General features: G+C 43.2%; 2 protein-coding genes across 2 annotated transcripts; one reads left to right on the forward strand and one right to left on the reverse strand.

Annotated features, from left to right (window-relative positions):
• The first annotated feature begins 884 nt into the window (after nt 1-884).
• LOC121643482 (transcription factor 7-like 1) lies at nt 885-3,612 on the forward strand. The gene is made up of 7 exons (XM_041990927.1): nt 885-890; nt 1,932-1,993; nt 2,101-2,157; nt 2,833-2,983; nt 3,070-3,177; nt 3,302-3,356; nt 3,560-3,612. The coding sequence occupies exons 1-7, from the start codon at nt 885-887 to the stop codon at nt 3,610-3,612; spliced, it is 492 nt and encodes a 163-aa protein (XP_041846861.1).
• Nucleotides 3,613-10,798: 7,186 nt separating this feature from the next.
• On the reverse strand, nt 10,799-16,981 carry LOC121643483 (transcription factor 7-like 1). The gene is made up of 7 exons (XM_041990928.1): nt 16,976-16,981; nt 15,873-15,934; nt 15,709-15,765; nt 11,427-11,577; nt 11,233-11,340; nt 11,055-11,109; nt 10,799-10,851 (listed from the first exon to the last, which is right to left on the reverse strand). Exons 1-7 carry the CDS (start codon nt 16,979-16,981, stop codon nt 10,799-10,801), a joined length of 492 nt encoding a protein of 163 aa, XP_041846862.1.
• Between the last annotated feature and the right edge of the window lie 1,223 nt (nt 16,982-18,204).

An 18,204-nucleotide genomic window follows, 5' to 3' on the forward strand; every position in this document is an offset into this window, starting at 1 on the left:
AATTAGGTCGAAAGTGAATGTCGATTTAATTACATCTTGAGCGTACGTCACTGTCATGCGCCCACTATATTTTTATCGGTCATTTCCTCTATTAGTAAGATTTATGATTCAACACCCTTAAGATGTATGTTTTTGTCAGTTTAACACATTTACGAATAATGATATAATTATAGTAAAATCACATAAATCATGGAAACCTTTTATCAAATAACGTTATTTACAATTCCATTACACGGTTTTTAAACACGAGGCCTGAGGTATATAAATACTTTAGAATTTAAAGGAATATAATAATAATAATAATAATAATAATAATAATAATAGCCTAATAAAATGAACAAATCACTTAAAAAACAACTTCAATAAATGTTGCTCTGTACACTAAGAGACATACATGAATGGCACATGAACAAGCAACAGGGATCAAACAGTAAGAATTGTAAGTTATTTTGAATAAATGTTATACAGCACACATAGTTCAGTGGTTCTGACGACTTTTTGGATTTTAGAATGTTGTATTTTCACATTGCTTAAGTCCCTAAATAAATCCCGTATTTTCTATTAGTTTTATTTAATTTTTAATTATTCTATCAGTGCAAAAAAAAGGTACAGAACACATATCACACATAAAGTGCCACAAGCATATTTTCAATTGAGTTACTAAAAAATACACAATAAAAAATAAAATAAGCAGTAACCAGGTTGAAGAGGAACTCAGTCCATGACGCACCATTTACATTTCTTCCGGTTTGTTGTTAATGTTGTTGTTAATAGCGTCCGTAGCAACCAATGTAGCAACAATCCGAAATGTAGTATTCCTACAATTTCGTTGAAGGATTGTACATCGAAACGAAAAAACTACTAATTGTGGAAATGTCAAAAGGATGCAGGTACACTGATACATTGTCTGTGGGAATTTCCATTTATAAGAGCCCTGTGGTTGATTATTGTACGAATCCTGAGGGATTGGTTGGGTGAAACAGTGCCACTCTGTCCAAGACTCTGTTTGCTTGGTGATAGAGGACGGATGTCTCATATATCAAAAGGGAAGTTTTCCGTTATTATAATTGGGATCTCTGTAGCAGCCAGGTTTATCCTTAAGCACTGGAAAACTCCAAAACCCCCACAAGTTAAGGAATGGGTCAACCTGATGGTTAAAATGGCCTCATATGAGTGTATGCTCTACAAATTAAGTAGCAGGGACAACACTATTGCACCAGTCTGGGGACCATTTTGGTCTTACATTACTATAAGAGCCACCCAACAGGATGACTCCTGAAGGCTCCCTTACTGATGACTGTCTCATGTTTTTGTATCTGGTAGCTACTGTCACACCCCATGTTTGTTTGTTTATCTATTTACTTATTTATTTATGTTCACTTATGTTTTATATATTTGTCTTATTTTATACGCGATAGCCCCTCATATGTCAAGGTCAATTTATGTCAACCTCTCCAATGTTAAAGGATGTTTAACAGAATGTTTTGTTACTCTGTCATGTAAAAAATATTAATAAAAAAAATCAATAAATCTGTTTTCTAAGAGCTCAGAGGTCAGGTTTAACAAAGTGTTAAATGTAGCAACAGATAAAATTAAATTCAAGTAAATCAACCTCAAACTAAAACAATAATTTAAGAAACAAACTTGTAGAGCATCAAGCAATAAATGAATGAAGTCAGAAAAGTGACAAAAATAACACTAAGGTAAAAAAAAACATGGTTTATTTAAAAAGATGAATAATTTGAAACGGTTTTGGTGATAAAGAATCATCTAGTAGCTGGTTAGATGAATCCGATCAAACAGGTGAACATGTCTCCCGTTCCCACTCTTTCCTATAATGGATGAAAGTGTGTATGTGTGTGTGTGAGCTGGTGGGCGGACGTCACCACAGCAACTTGTTTCACATCTGTTCTGTGTGTTTGTGTCTACAGGTGAACTCTCTGCCAGTTCTCTGGCTCGTTGATGGGCAGCTAGTGGTCCCTCCTGGATACCTGTAAGTAAAAGACAAGTCCTGATCAATGTTTCACATCAGCAGCTCAGCCTCTGTTTGTATGTCCACACCGTCTTCCTGCTGTTAAATGTGTGTGTCTGTCTCTGCAGGATGCCGGTGCGCGACCCCCGCCACGCTGCAACCACCCAGAGCGCCTGCTGCTCACAGTAAGTTTTCAATGGATGCTTTCACTCCAGATCTTCTTTTTTCTCTCCTGATCTGTGCCAGTGGACCAGGTTTCTGCTTTGTTGCCTAAATATTTGTGTCCCATGGAAAGTAAAGGTTCTTGAGATTGGAAGGATGTATACCGGGGCTATTCAATTCGGTCCTACGAGGGCCGCAATCCAGCAGGTTTTCCATATATCCCTGTTTCAACACACCTGACTCAAATTAATTAGTCATTGTGCAGAACTTGATTGGCTGTTAGATCCATTAATTGATGCAGGTGTGTTGAAACAGGGATATATGGAAAACCTGCTGGATTGCGGCCCTCGTAGGACCGAATTTAATAGCACTGATGTATACCATTCCAGGCTAAAATCATAACAACAGATTCATTTTATACGTTTATTTTCGACCAGTCACCAATGCAATTTATCTGTGAAGTCATGCTGTTCCCCAGTAGCAAATGATGCTGTAACAAAAGAGGTCCTGTTACATCAACAAGGGTCCAGTAAAAGTAGTCCAGTAAAATAGTTGGTCCACAACAAGTCTTTTATCCATAAAAACTCACTGTAAGCGAAACCTGAAGGATTTTAAGGTGCACTTTTTTCCTTATTGTGAGTCACAATGGAAACACGAGTTCTCCTCTGACTGGTTTTTATTCTGTTTTGTGGCTGCAGGAAGAGGAAGCGAGATGACCACAGCGAGCCGCCATACGTTAAGAAGCCACCCAACGCCTTCATGCTCTTTCTGAAGGAGCAGAGGGTGAGTGTGGTGGCTGAACTTCGCCACACCGGGAGCGCGGCGGTGAACACCATCTTGGGGGAGAGAGTAAGTAAACTTGATCTGCTAAGCATCCTGTGTTGATGCTGGTTTCTGATCTGAGAGGCTGACAGTACTTTGTGGTGTGTCCACAGTGGAAGTCCTTGTCCACCGAGCAGCAGGCCAAGTACTACCAGGAGGCCGACGCAGCGAGGCGCCGCCATGAGCAGCAGCACCCCCAGTGGTCCAGCAGGGACAACTACGTACGTACACTGTGCTCAGACATGATCACCTCACTGCACTGATGCTGATGAAACTGTGACAGCAAAGAGTTTCTATCAGCTGGTATCAGAGGAAAAATCAAATGTCTCTTTTTCACTTTTTTAGGGCCAGAAGAGGAAGAGGAGGCGTCAGGGGAGCACAGCTCCCAGCAGCTCTGGAGGTAACACAAGACTTCACAGCATGTGTCCCATAGGTCCAAAGGTCCCAGATTGTTAAAACGTTATTGTTGAACAACAGAGACACACGTTGAAGAAATCAGCTGATTAAAACTTTAAGATGAAGATCACAGTCAGGGTTAGAATTCAAATCTTTCTTGAAGTTGTCTCAGAAGGCTGATGGTGTTTTTGTGTTTTTGTGTTGCAGCTTCCTCTTCTCAGCCTGAGGGAGGGTCTGCAGCACCTGCCTCTGATGTCTGAGGTAAGCCCCACCTCCTGGTGGATCCTGCTAGGTCCTCCACTACTTCACCACCCCGAGCCCAGACACAGTTCACCCATTCAGCATTATACTGATTTTTGGCCCTTAAATCCTTAAAGATAGCCAGTCAGTTAGTTCCTCTGAATGGCAGGAACCTTGGAGTCATTCTTGACCAGGATTAGTTCTTTAGTTCTCACATCAAACATGTCTCTAGAGCAGCTATCTTTCATTTAGCATGCCATGCCAAGCTATTTTTATTTATATAGCACTTTTAAAGAGTGCTACACAACAGGTAAAACACAGGACAGAAATAAAACACACTCTACAATTAAAAACTATATAAACGCTAAAAACATAGAAGATACAAACAAACTGAACGGACGGTAAAAGTAACGTCAACCTCTCATTGAGTTAAAAGCCAAGGAATAAAAGTGTGATTTCAAACTAGATCTAAAAACATCAACTGAGGAAGCTCGTTCCAGAGCTTCGGGGCCACAACAGAAAACCTTCTCAGTTTCCAGCAACATCTGCTCAGCTGACTGCAGGGAACAAGGAAAGGTGTAGGTGCAGCAAGTTGGACAAAGATGAGGGCGCAAAACCATAAAAACACATAAAATTTCTTGAACTAGAATGGGTGGCAGGGCTTTTAGTTTTCATCCCGCTTTCTGTCTGTCTGGGGACAAAATGCTGACACACTTTCTGTTTTTAAGACAAAACTAAAAGTTGGCGTCCTTGATGAAGCTAATGTGTAATTTATTAACCTGATTGTTAATCAAATGATTGATCATAACATTTAAAATTCACTGAAAGTGTTTAATCATTGATGTTTCTTCTCTCTTGTGGGCAGAGGAGTGGCCGTGGTCTTCCAGTGTGGTCCCAGAACGTAGACCAGAAGTTCTGGGACAAACAGACTGAAATCCTCCTCAGAGCCTCTTCATCCATTTTTTATTTCAATTTCATGATTAACTTTTGTATATAGTTCTGTTTATATTTCCATGTAAATAGTTCCATTTAAGGTTTAATGTTTGTTTTTCTCTTGTTTTTGTTGCTCTACAGTGTTGACCATCCAAATGTAGAACATCCACCTTACATCTCCACCTGCAGCCAATAACATCAGCTTGTGTTAACATCCACCCCAAGTCTCCATCTACAGCCAACAACATCGGCTTGTTTTAACATCCACCTCAAGTCTCCATCTACAGCCAACAACATCGGCTTGTGTTAACATCCACCTCAAGTCTCCACCTGCAGCCAACAACATCGGCTTGTGTTAACATCCACCTCAAGTCTCCAGCTACAACCAACAACATCGGCTTGTGTTAACATCCACCTCAAGTCTCCACCTGCAGCCAACAACATCGGCTTGTGTTAACATCCACCTCAAGTCTCCAGCTACAACCAACAACATCGGCTTGTGTTAACATCCACCTCAAGTCTCCACCTGCAGCCAACAACATCGGCTTGTGTTAACATCCACCTCAAGTCTCCACCTGCAGCCAACAACATCGGCTTGTGTTAACACCCACCTCAAGTCTCCATCTACAGCCAACAACATCGGCTTGTTTTAACATCCACCTCAAGTCTCCATCTACAGCCAACAACATCGGCTTGTGTTAACATCCACCTCAAGTCTCCACCTGCAGCCTACAACATCGGCTTGTGTTAACATCCACCTCAAGTATCCATCTACAGCCAACAACATCGGCTTGTGTTAACATCCACCTCAAGTCTCCACCTGCAGCCAACAACATCGGCTTGTGTTAACATCCTCCTCAAGTCTCCATCTACAGCCAACAACATCGGCTTGTTTTAACATCCACCTCAAGTCTCCATCTACAGCCAACAACATCGGCTTGTGTTAACATCCACCTCAAGTCTCCACCTGCAGCCAACAACATCGGCTTTCTGCCTCCACCTGCAGCCAACAACATCAGCTTTGAAGTAGGGTGAAGCAGGGTGAAGGAGGATAAAGTAGGTTCAAGTAGAGTGCAGCAGGAAAAAGCAGGGTGAAGCAGGGTGAAGCAGGACCAAGCCGAGTGAAATAGGATGAAGCAGGTTTAAGTAGGGTGAAGCAGGGTGAAGCAGGACCAAGCAGAGTGAAATAGGATGAAGCAGGTTCAATTAGTGTGAAGCAGGGTGAAGGAGGATAAAGTAGGGTGATGCAGGATGAAGCAAGGTGAAGCAGGGTGAAGCAGAGTGAAGCAGGACCAAGCAGAGTGAAATAGGATGAAGCAGGTTCAATTAGGGTGAAGCAGGGTGAAGGAGGATAAAGTAGGGTGAATTAGGGTGAAACAGGATGAAGCAGGGTGAAACAGGATGAAGCAGGGTGAAGCAGAGTGAAGCAGGACCAAGCAGAGTGAAATAGGATGAAGCAGGTTCAATTAGGGTGAAACAGGATGAAGAAGGATGAAGCAGGTTTTTTATTTCACTCTGCTTGGTCCTACTTTACTCTGCTTCACCCTACTTCATCCTGCATCACCCTGCCTTATCCTGCTTCACTCTGCATCACCCTACTTGAACCTACTTCATCCTGCTTCACCCTGCCTTATCCTGCTTCACCAAGCATCACACTACCTAAAACCTGCTTCACCCTGTTTGATCCTGCTTCTCTCTGCTTCACCCTACGTGGTCCCCCTTCACACTGCTTCACCCTACTTCATCCTGCTTCACCCTGCCTTATCCAACTTCACCCTGCTTCATACTACTTGGTCCTTCTTCACCCTGCCTTATCCTGCTTCACCCTGCTTCACCCTACTTTATCCTGCATCACCCTGCCTTATCCTGCTTCACCCTACTTCATCCTGCTTCACCTTCTTGTTCCTGCTTCACCCTGCTTTATCCTGCTTCACCCTACTTCATCCTACTTCAACCTGCTTCACCCTACTTCAACGTGCTTCTTCCTATTTCACTCGGCATGGTCCTGCTTCACCCTATTTGAACCTGCTTCACCCTGCTTAACCCTACTTCTTCCTGCTTCACCTTGCTTCACCTTACTTCATCCTGCTTCACCCTGCCTTATCCTGCTTCACTCTGCTTCACCCTACTTAGTCCTGCTTCATCCTGCTTTTTCCTGCTTCACACTACCTGAACCTGCACCACCCTACTTCATCCTGCATCACCCTGCCTTATCCTGCTTCACTCTGCTTCACCCTACTTGAACCTACTTCATCCTGCTTCACCCTGCCTTATCCTGCTTCACAAAACATCACACTACCTAAAACCTGCTTCACCCTGCCTGATCCTGCTTCTCTCTGCTTCACCCTACTTGGTCCCCCTTCACACTGCTTCACCCTACTTCATCCTGCATCACCCTGCCTTATCCTGCTTCACCCTGCTTAACCCTACTTCTTCCTGCTTCACCTTGCTTCACTTTACTTCATCCTGCTTCACCCTGCCTTATCCTGCTTCACTCTGCTTCACCCTACTTAGTCCTGCTTCATCCTGCTTTTTCCTGCTTCACACTACCTGAACCTGCACCAACCTACTTCACCCTGCTTGTTCCTGCTTCAACCTGCCTTATCCTGCTTCACCCTACTTCACCCTGCTTGATCCTGCTTCACCCTGCTTCACCCTACTTCATCCTGCATCACCCTGCCTTATCCTGCTTCACTCTGCTTCACCCTACTTGAACCTACTTCATCCTGCTTCACCCTGCCTTATCCTGCTTCACCAAGCATCACACTACCTAAAACCTGCTTCACCCTGCCTGATCCTGCTTCTCTCTGCTTCACCCTACTTGGTCCCCCTTCACACTGCTTCACCCTACTTCATCCTGCTTCACCCTGCCTTATCCTACTTCACCCTGCTTCATACTACTTGGTCCTTCTTCACCCTGCCTTATCCTGCTTCATCCTGCTTCACCATACTTTATCCTGCATCACCCTGCCTTATCCTGCTTCACCCTACTTCATCCTGCTTCACCCTGCTTGTTCCTGCTTCACCCTGCTTTATCCTGCTTCACCCTACTTCATCCTGCTTCAACCTGCTTCACCCTACTTGAACCTGCTTCTTCCTATTTCACTCGGCATGGTCCTGCTTCACCCTATTTGAACCCGCTTCACCCTGCTTAACCCTACTTCTTCCTGCTTCACCTTGCTTCACCTTACTTCATCCTGCTTCACCCTGCCTTATCCTGCTTCACTCTGCTTCACCCTACTTAGTCCTGCTTCATCCTGCTTTTTCCTGCTTCACACTACCTGAACCTGCACCAACCTACTTCACCCTGCTTGTTCCTGCTTCACCCTGCCTTATCCTGCTTCACCCTACTTCACCCTGCTTGATCCTGCTTCACCCTGCTTCATCCTGCATCACCCTGCCTTATCATGCTTCACTCTGCTTCACCCTGCTTCACCCTACTTGAACCTACTTTACCCTGCTTCAGCCTGCCTTACCCTGATTCAACCTGCTCAAAAGGAGAGAAATCAGTTAAAAAAAAAGTCCAATTTAAACAGGAACATGTCAATTACCACGAAGCTTTGATCAGCACCTCACTCATCAACTAGAAGACAGACAAGGATTTTTGGTGGAGACAGAAAGCCCATGTTATTGGCTGCAGGTGGAGACAGAAAGCTGATGTTGTTGGCTGCAGGTGAAGACAGCAAGGCGATGTTATTGGCTGCAGGTGGAGGCAGAAAGCAGTTGTTGTCGGCTGTCGGTGGAGGCAGCAAGCCGATGTTGTTGGCTGCAGGTGGAGGTAGGTAGCCGATGTTGTTGGCTGCAGATGGAGGCAGAAAGCCGATGTTTTTGGGTGCAGGTGGTGGCAGCAAGCCGATGTTGTTGGCTGCAGGTGGAGGTAGGTAGCCAATGTTGTTGGCCGCAGGTGGAGGCAGAAAGCCGATGTTTTTGGGTGTAGGTGGAGGAAGAACGCCGTTGTTGTTGGCTGCAGGTGGAGGCAGAAAGCTGATGTTATTGGCTGCAGGTGGAGACAGAGGTGGATGTTAACACAAGCCGATGTTGTTGGCTATAGGTGGAGACATGAGGTGGATGTTAAAACAAGCCGATGTTGTCGGCTGTAGGTGGAGACTTGAGGTGGATGTTAACAGAAGCCGATGTTGTTGGCTGCAGGTGGAGACAGAGGTGGATGTTAAAACAAGCCGATGTTGTTGGCTGTAGATGGAGACTTGAGGTGGATGTTAACACAAGCCGATATTGTTGGCTGCAGGTGGAGACTTGAGGTGGATGTTAACACAAGCCGATATTGTTGGCTGTAGGTGGAGACATGAGGTGGATGTTAACACAAGCCGATGTTGTTGGCTGTAGATGGAGACTTGAGGTGGATGTTAACACAAGCCGATGTTGTTGGCTGCAGGTGGACACTTGAGGTGGATGTTAACACAAGCCGATGTTGTTGGCTGAAGATGGACACTTGAGGTGGATGTTAACACAAGCCGATGTTGTTGGCTGTAGATGGAGACATGAGGTGGATGTTAACACAAGCCGATGTTGTTGGCTGTAGATGGAGACTTGAGGTGGATGTTAACACAAGCTGATGTTGTTGGCTGAAGATGGAGACTTGAGGTGGATGTTAACACAAGCCGATGTTGTTGGCTGAAGATGGAGACTTGAGGTGGATGTTAACACAAGCCGATGTTGTTGGCTGCAGGTGGAGACTTGAGGTGGATGTTAACAGAAGCCGATGTTGTTGGCTGCAGGTGGAGACTTGAGGTGGATGTTAACAGAAGCCGATGTTGTTGGCTGTAGATGGAGACTTGAGGTGGATGTTAACACAAGCCGATGTTGTTGGCTGTAGATGGAGACTTGAGGTGGATGTTAAAACAAGCCGATGTTGTTGGCTGCAGGTGGAGACTTGAGGTGGATGTTAACACAAGCCGATGTTGTTGGCTGTAGGTGGAGACTTGAGGTGGATGTTAACAGAAGCCGATGTTGTTGGCTGCAGGTGGAGACTTGAGGTGGATGTTAAAACAAGCCGATGTTGTTGGCTGCAGGTGGAGACTTGAGGTGGATGTTAACACAAGCCGATGTTGTTGGCTGTAGATGGAGACTTGAGATGGATGTTAAAACAAGCCGATGTTGTTGGCTGTAGATGGAGACTTGAGGTGGATGTTAACACAAGCTGATGTTATTGGCTGCAGGTGGAGATGTAAGGTGGATGTTCTACAGTTGGATGGTCAGCACTGTAGAGCAACAAAAACAAGAGAAAAACAAACATTAAACCTTAAATGGAACTATTTACATGGAACTATAAACAGAACTATATACAAAAGTTAATCATGAAATTGAAATAAAAAATGGATGAAGAGGCTCTGAGGAGGATTTCAGTCTGTTTGTCCCAGAACTTCTGGTCTACGTTCTGGGACCACACTGGAAGACCACGGCCACTCCTCTGCCCACAAGAGAGAAGAAACATCAATGATTAAACACTTTCAGTGAATTTTAAATGTTATGATCAATCATTTGATTAACAATCAGGTTAATAAATTACACATTAGCTTCATCAAGGACGCCAACTTTTAGTTTTGTCTTAAAAACAGAAAGTGTGTCAGCATTTTGTCCCCAGACAGACAGAAAGCGGGATGAAAACTGAAAGCCCTGCCACCCATTCTAGTTCAAGAAATTTTATGTGTTTTTATGGTTTTGCGCCCTCATCTTTGTCCAACTTGCTGCACCTACACCTTTCCTTGTTCCCTGCAGTCAGCTGAGCAGATGTTGCTGGAAACTGAGAAGGTTTTCTGTTGTGGCCCTGAAGCTCTGGAACGAGCTTCCTCAGTTGATGTTTTTAGATCTAGTTTGAAATCACACTTTTATTCCTTGGCTTTTAACTCAATGAGAGGTTGGGGTTACTTTTACCGTCTATTCAGTTTGTTTGTATCTTCTATGTTTTTAGCGTTTATGTAGTTTTTAATTGTAGAGTGTGTTTTATTTCTGTCCTGTGTTTTACCTGTTGTGTAGCACTCTTTAAAAGTGCTATATAAATAAAAATAGCTTGGCATGGCATGCTAAATGAAAGATAGCTGCTCTAGAGACATGTTTGATGTGAGAACTAAAGAACTAATCCTGGTCAAGAATGACTCCAAGGTTCCTGCCATTCAGAGGAACTAACTGACTGGCTATCTTTAAGGATTTAAGGGCCAAAAATCAGTATAATGCTGAATGGGTGAACTGTGTCTGGGCTCGGGGTGGTGAAGTAGTGGAGGACCTAGCAGGATCCACCAGGAGGTGGGGCTTACCTCAGACATCAGAGGCAGGTGCGGCAGACCCTCCCTCAGGCTGAGAAGAGGAAGCTGCAACACAAAAACACAAAAACACCATCAGCCTTCTGAGACAACTTCAAGAAAGATTTGAATTCTAACCCTGACTGTGATCTTCATCTTAAAGTTTTAATCAGCTGATTTCTTCAACGTGTGTCTCTGTTGTTCAACAATAACGTTTTAACAATCTGGGACCTTTGGACCTATGGGACACATGCTGTGAAGTCTTGTGTTACCTCCAGAGCTGCTGGGAGCTGTGCTCCCCTGACGCCTCCTCTTCCTCTTCTGGCCCTAAAAAGTGAAAAAGAGACATTTGATTTTTCCTCTGATACCAGCTGATAGAAACTCTTTGCTGTCACAGTTTCATCAGCATCAGTGCAGTGAGGTGATCATGTCTGAGCACAGTGTACGTACGTAGTTGTCCCTGCTGGACCACTGGGGGTGCTGCTGCTCATGGCGGCACCTCGCTGCGTCGGCCTCCTGGTAGTACTTGGCCTGCTGCTCGGTGGACAAGGACTTCCACTGTGGACACACCACAAAGTACTGTCAGCCTCTCAGATCAGAAACCAGCATCAACACAGGATGCTTAGCAGATCAAGTTTACTTACTCTCTCCCCCAAGATGGTGTTCACCGCCGCGCTCCCGGTGTGGCGAAGTTCAGCCACCACACTCACCCTCTGCTCCTTCAGAAAGAGCATGAAGGCGTTGGGTGGCTTCTTAACGTATGGCGGCTCGCTGTGGTCATCTCGCTTCCTCTTCCTGCAGCCACAAAACAGAATAAAAACCAGTCAGAGGAGAACTCGTGTTTCCATTGTGACTCACAATAAGGAAAAAAGTACACCTTAAAATCCTTCAGGTTTCGCTTACAGTGAGTTTTTATGGATAAAAGACTTGTTGTGGACCAACTATTTTACTGGACTACTTTTACTGGACCCTTGTTGATGTAACAGGACCTCTTTTGTTACAGCATCATTTGCTACTGGGGAACAGCATGACTTCACAGATAAATTGCATTGGTGACTGGTCGAAAATAAACGTATAAAATGAATCTGTTGTTATGATTTTAGCCTGCTCCAGGCTAACTGCTCAGGCTAAGATTAATCCTAGCGAGTCACCTGCATGTCCATCGTCAATTCTATGAGGAATTAATGTGTTTTACAGCATGTCCATGGTCTTCCTAAGTATGGCGCGTCATTTTAATCATCCAGTATTAAAATATTACATATACAGTCACTGTACATTTTATCGAAATCTGTTCGTAATCGCAACAGCCTTTTTATATGGATTCGAGTTGTAGTATTATTCTATTCTATTCTACAGTCATTTAGCAGACGCTTTTATCCAAAGCGACTTACATTTGAGAGTAAGAACAACACAAGCATGAATTCAAACAAGATGGGACGTCATAATTAAGTGTTAGTCAGACCGCTTTTGAGTCCAGTTAGACCCAGGTGCTGTCGTGTAGTGCTAGTGCAGTGCATATAATTATTTTTTTTTTTTTTTTTTTTTTAGTCATTTTGTTTAAATACAGGATCACGATTTCATCACACAATATCAACTTGGTCATAAGTGCATGATTTCATCAGGCCAAGTGTTATATTGCTATGCTAATGAAGACTGCTCGTCAAATTGCTGTCAGAGGTTTTATAAATATGTGTTTTATTGCATTAATTGAGATTACAAAACACAGCGGATGAGGTTACAAAGGTGTATTCAAAGAAATCCGTGACGAGGGCAATGTAGAATATTCAGGTCCAACTCCCCTTCACCTGTTCCCTCTTCATAATGGCTTGCCCTTTTTCGGAGGATGTGCTGGACGAGGAAGCCCGCATCCTCAGAAGAGCATTCAGACGTGAACGAGTCTTCAGGGACAGGTCACTATGGGGTGATTTAAACATTTAGATATAACATATAACATTTAGATTTAGATTTAAAATTTAGATTTAGATGTTCTATTTGACCATTATACATGTGGTTAAAAGTTATGTTAAATGTAGGAAAAATGTGCTAAATGTGAGATAAATAATGAAAATGTGTCAGCTACAACTTTTATACTGAATTTTTACACTTGGCGCCCCATAGGTCACATCCCCTGGCCTTTGGAGATGACTATGTCATTGAGAGATACAGATTTTCGGTTACTGGATTTCCAGCAGTTTTCTGAGTGTCCGGCATTTAATCTCAAGATCCAGCTCCATTCCTTGGAGCTTGCTCTTTTTGAGTCAGCTTTTAACATCTGCCAGCTCTCTCTCTCTCTCCAGGTGCCCTGAATAAAGCGTTCTGACAGTTTGTGAGGTCTGTAAAGGAAATGTCAGTTAGCACAGCAGGATTTGTGCATAACGTAGATTTACTTTAGCCAATACTCACAATGTTACCAGGCCGCTTAGGAGACTGTGCAGCATCCGGGTCCTGCTACACATTTTCTATTAGCACCACATCACTGACTTCATATCCTTCATGGAATAAATAAGCAGGCCAATCCCATAAAACTTACATGCCTCAAGCCTTCTGGACTCCACTGACACAGTCTCCTCATCTGCAGACGTGCATTCTGCAGCTGCAGATGTGCCTTCCCCCTGCCGTATACATGCAGCGAGAGGACTCGGATTAAGATTTCACAGAACATACCAAGCCTGTGATTTGGAGACACTGTACTAACCGGATCATCTTCTGGTGGCTCCAAAAGTGTAATTGTGTTCCCAGACACTGCCAGGTTATCCAAAGTCAGACACTATATTATATTTGATTGTGTTCCATGTGCAGTAGAATTGCAGTACTTTGTGTACCTTGTATGAAGCGGACAGTTTCTGTGGCTGGGACAGAGTCAGTTATTGTCCCTCCCTGGATCCCCTCCATCACTGGCCTCCCTTTATTTAAATGGAGGCCAGTTCCTCTGCTGGAGTCACATCCTGGCTTGGTGGGACGCCCCCTGTGCCAGTTTATAGGCCTTTTTTTAACTGCTACAATCATACAGACATTGAACATGTCAGCAGACACCTCATCTATTCACCTCATTTGTTCACGGTTATCTACTTTGGAGTCACTTAGCAGCCTGCAAAATGTTCTTATATTTAATTTTTTCTTGCTGCAGGTCCTTTTATGGCCAGACAGGTTTGTCCTTTATGAAGGACAGAAAGATAAAATAGATAAAAACGTTACATGAGGAAAATAGATTAAATGACACATTGTGGATAATTGTTTGCACCTAATCATACTCTACATTTCCTGAGTAACATGCACCTGCTTGTCACTCTTAAAGTATACAACAGTTAGTGGATTTGAAAAGTAATCCTTTAATTGTAGCCTAATTATGACAGTTCCAGTGGAGCACTGTTTATTAATTGTACAGTTTTTGACCACTTACGCATTGAGCCGGTCGGCTATTGTCTGCCAGGCTCTCTCGCGTTCTTTACTTATGGCATTGGTATTGCCTTTTTTCCTTATAATATCCTTAACTTCATCAGAGAACTCCGTCAGGAGCTGTTGTTCAGCGGCCGTGACGTAGGACGCGCGACTTTTATTCTTTTCCCCATCGGTGATTCTGTGAGCGATCGCGAGGTCTGCTTCAGTATGCCGTGCACACTAGTGATGCGCGGGTCGGGTTTTTTTCCGACCCGCGGGTCCCGCTCTTTTTAAAAAATTGGACCGCACCAACCCGCCCCGCACCTCCGCTTCTATTTTTTTAACCCGCCCCGCCCCGCCCCATTAAAACACATGTTATGATATTGACGAATGCTTTTATTTAGTCTGAGAAAGGTGCATATGGTCTCCTAAATTGGCACTGGAACCTGGCAACACAAAATGTATTTTCTTTTGAACGTTAAGTCTATAAACATAAATAGGCAAACAAAAAAAGTGTTTTAAAGCGTTTAAGTGTTATAAAGCCAATGCTGCTGCTGTTGTCTGCACTGATTACCTCATTGAACCTGTGCCAAACCTGTGATTTAGCCATTTGACCCTCTTTCTTCTTTTTAAGGACGTAAACTCCCGAACGAATGTTATTCAACACTTCTTCCATCTTTTGTTGCTTGTCTGCTTGGCGCTTTCTGCACGTAGCCTGCGTAGCCTACTACGCGCCTACGTGGACATTACGTTATAAAACGTGACCTGTGTTTAAATAACTGATAAATATTTTGTCTTACATATTATAGTAACAAAATGTAGACACTGATTAAGGTCTTTATTTTCAGTTTGACAAAAAATAAAATTAATAGATAGAACTAGATATTTCAGAATAGTAAACCACACCAACCCGCCCCGCAGTGAAGCGAAAATTCTTTGACCCGCCCCAACCCGACCCGCGGGTAACCCGCGGGACCCGCGGGTTAGGAGGCGGACCGCGCATCACTAGTGCACACACACTTATCCCAACTATCTTCACCTGGCTTAACCTAGCCGCACCTTCTCATCCTGGCTCAGCAAACGTGCAACCAATTAAGCCAGGATAGGCCGCGCAAGCTAGGTCAAGCTGGGCTTGCTTAATCATCCTGGATTTCTTTATTCTGGTTTCGTGCAATACCCCTCTGGAATGGTATACATCAGTGCTATTAAATTCGGTCCTACGAGGGCCGCAATCCAGCAGGTTTTCCATATATCCCTGTTTCAACACACCTGCATCAAATTAATGGATCTAACAGCCAATCAAGTTCTGCACAATGACTAATTAATTTGAGTCAGGTGTGTTGAAACAGGGATATATGGAAAACTTGCTGGATTGCGGCCCTCGTAGGACCGAATTGAATAGCCCCGGTATACATCCTTCCAATCTCAAGAACCTTAACTTTCCATGGGACACAAATATTTAGGCAACAAAGCAGAAACCTGGTCCACTGGCACAGATCAGGAGAGAAAAAAGAAGATCTGGAGTGAAAGCATCCATTGAAAACTTACTGTGAGCAGCAGGCGCTCTGGGTGGTTGCAGCGTGGCGGGGGTCGCGCACCGGCATCCTGCAGAGACAGACACACACATTTAACAGCAGGAAGACGGTGTGGACATACAAACAGAGGCTGAGCTGCTGATGTGAAACATTGATCAGGACTTGTCTTTTACTTACAGGTATCCAGGAGGGACCACTAGCTGCCCATCAACGAGCCAGAGAACTGGCAGAGAGTTCACCTGTAGACACAAACACACAGAACAGATGTGAAACAAGTTGCTGTGGTGACGTCCGCCCACCAGCTCACACACACATACACACTTTCATCCATTATAGGAAAGAGTGGGAACGGGAGACATGTTCACCTGTTTGATCGGATTCATCTAACCAGCTACTAGATGATTCTTTATCACCAAAACCGTTTCAAATTATTCATCTTTTTAAATAAACCATGTTTTTTTACCTTAGTGTTATTTTTGTCACTTTTCCGACTTCATTCTTTTATTGCTTGATGCTCTACAAGTTTGTTTCTTAAATTATTGTTTTAGTTTCAAGTTGATTTACTTGAATTTAATTTTATCTGTTGCTACATTTAACACTTTGTTAAACCTGACCTCTGAGCTCTTAGAAAACAGATTTATTGATTTTTTTTTTATTAACATTTTTTACATGACAGGGTAACAAAACATTCTGTTAAACATCTTTTAACATTGGAGAGGTTGACATAAATTGACCTTGACATATGAGGGGCTATCGCGTATAAAATAAGACAAATATATAAAAACATAAGTGAACATAAATAAATAAGTAAATAGATAAACAAACAAACATGGGGTGTGACAGTAGCTACCAGATACAAAAACATGAGACAGTCATCAGTAATGGAGCCTAGAGGGTGTCATCCTGTTGGGTGGCTCTTATAGTAATGTAAGACCAAAATGGACCCCAAACCGGTGCAATAGTGTTGTCCCTGCTACTTAATTTGTAGAGCATACACTCATATGAGGCCATTTTAACCATCAGGTTGACCCATTTCTTAACTTGTGGGGGTTTTGGAGTTTTCCAGTGCTTAAGGATAACCCTGGCTGCTACAGAGATCCCAATTATAATAACGGAAAACTTCCCTTTTGATATATGAGACATCCGTCCTCTATCACCAAGCAAACAGAGTCTTGGACAGAGTGGCACTGTTTCACCCAACCAATCACTCAGGATTCGTACAATAATCAACCACAGGGCTCTTATAAATGGAAATTCCCACAGACAATGTATCAGTGTACCTGCATCCTTTTGACATTTCCAGCACATAAAGTCACTTTTAAGACCCATTCTATTCAGTCTCACTGGTGTCCAGTGATATCTCTGCATAATTTTGTACTGTGTAAATTTACCTTTACATTCCCTTATGTATTTTCCAGTCTGTGAAACAATTTTCATCCATTCCTCATCACCGAACACGCACCCAATGTCCTTTTCCCACAAAACCTTTAAATTTTTACAGTCACTGCTGATGGCGTAGCTGATTGTTCTGTAAAAAGTGGAAGCGTGATGATGATGAGGTGGCCTTGCGAAGTAATCCAGAATGAGGTTTTCTTCATTTTGCTGTTTGAGTGACTTGACACAGTTCCTGATCTGCAGGTATTTCTAGAAATTTTCCTTTCCAGTCAGGTTGTATTTCTTCAGCAGTTCATTGTATGACATAAACACTACACCATCATAGAGATTATCCAGCATACATATACCATGGTTATGCCAGCCCTTCCAGTAAACTGGTGTTGTCCCAATGCTAATTAAAGGGTTTTGCCATGGGGAGGAATACAACTGTTTACACTGTGACAACCCAATCAACCTGTGCACTTTTGTCCAGACGTCCCGTGAGTGTAACATGACAGGGTTTGTAGTTCTACCCGCATTCAGAGAGGCACTCAATAGGTGTGAAGGGGGAGGATAAATATTTTTCAATAATAGTCCAATCCAATTCATACTGTCCCATCCAAAGTTTAGCTAGTTTTGCCATCTCAAAAGAAATATAATATAATCTTGGATCCGGTAACCCCTAACCTCCCTTGTCTCTAGGTGCACATAATTTAGCCAGCTTAATTCTGGGTCTTTTCCTTTCCCACAGAAACTCCTTAATCAATGTGTCATATTGACTAAATATTGCAGGGGGAACAATGACAGGTAGCATCATTAAGGTATAATTGAACTGTGGAGACACAACCATTTTAATTACATTCACTTTCCCCCACAGTTTAAGTTTGATCTTTTCCCATTTGTCCAGGTTAGTCTTTATTTTTTGTAGAATTGGTTCAAAATTTAACACAGGCATTTCTTCTATTTCCCTGCTTATTGAAATTCCTAAATATTTCATTCCCCCGAGGAAAACATTTAAAGCCGAATTTTGTCATTGTATTTCCATTACAAAACCCTGTGATTGGCATGGCCTCAGATTTCGTCCAGTTAATTTTGTAACCTGAAACATTTGAGTATGATTGTATTGTTTCCATTA

This window comes from Melanotaenia boesemani, chromosome 7 (genome assembly GCF_017639745.1).
Source record: "Melanotaenia boesemani isolate fMelBoe1 chromosome 7, fMelBoe1.pri, whole genome shotgun sequence".
Lineage (NCBI taxonomy): Eukaryota > Metazoa > Chordata > Actinopteri > Atheriniformes > Melanotaeniidae > Melanotaenia > Melanotaenia boesemani.

Coding starts and splice junctions, on each gene's coding strand:
- LOC121643482 (XM_041990927.1), top strand. Junction 2,984..3,069: donor ACACCATCTTGGGGGAGAGA/GTAAGTAAACTT, acceptor GTGTGTCCACAG/TGGAAGTCCTTGTCCACCGA. Junction 3,357..3,559: donor AGCTCCCAGCAGCTCTGGAG/GTAACACAAGAC, acceptor TTTGTGTTGCAG/CTTCCTCTTCTCAGCCTGAG.
- LOC121643483 (XM_041990928.1), bottom strand. Junction 11,341..11,426: donor ACACCATCTTGGGGGAGAGA/GTAAGTAAACTT, acceptor GTGTGTCCACAG/TGGAAGTCCTTGTCCACCGA. Junction 11,110..11,232: donor GGTCCAGCAGGGACAACTAC/GTACGTACACTG, acceptor TTCACTTTTTAG/GGCCAGAAGAGGAAGAGGAG.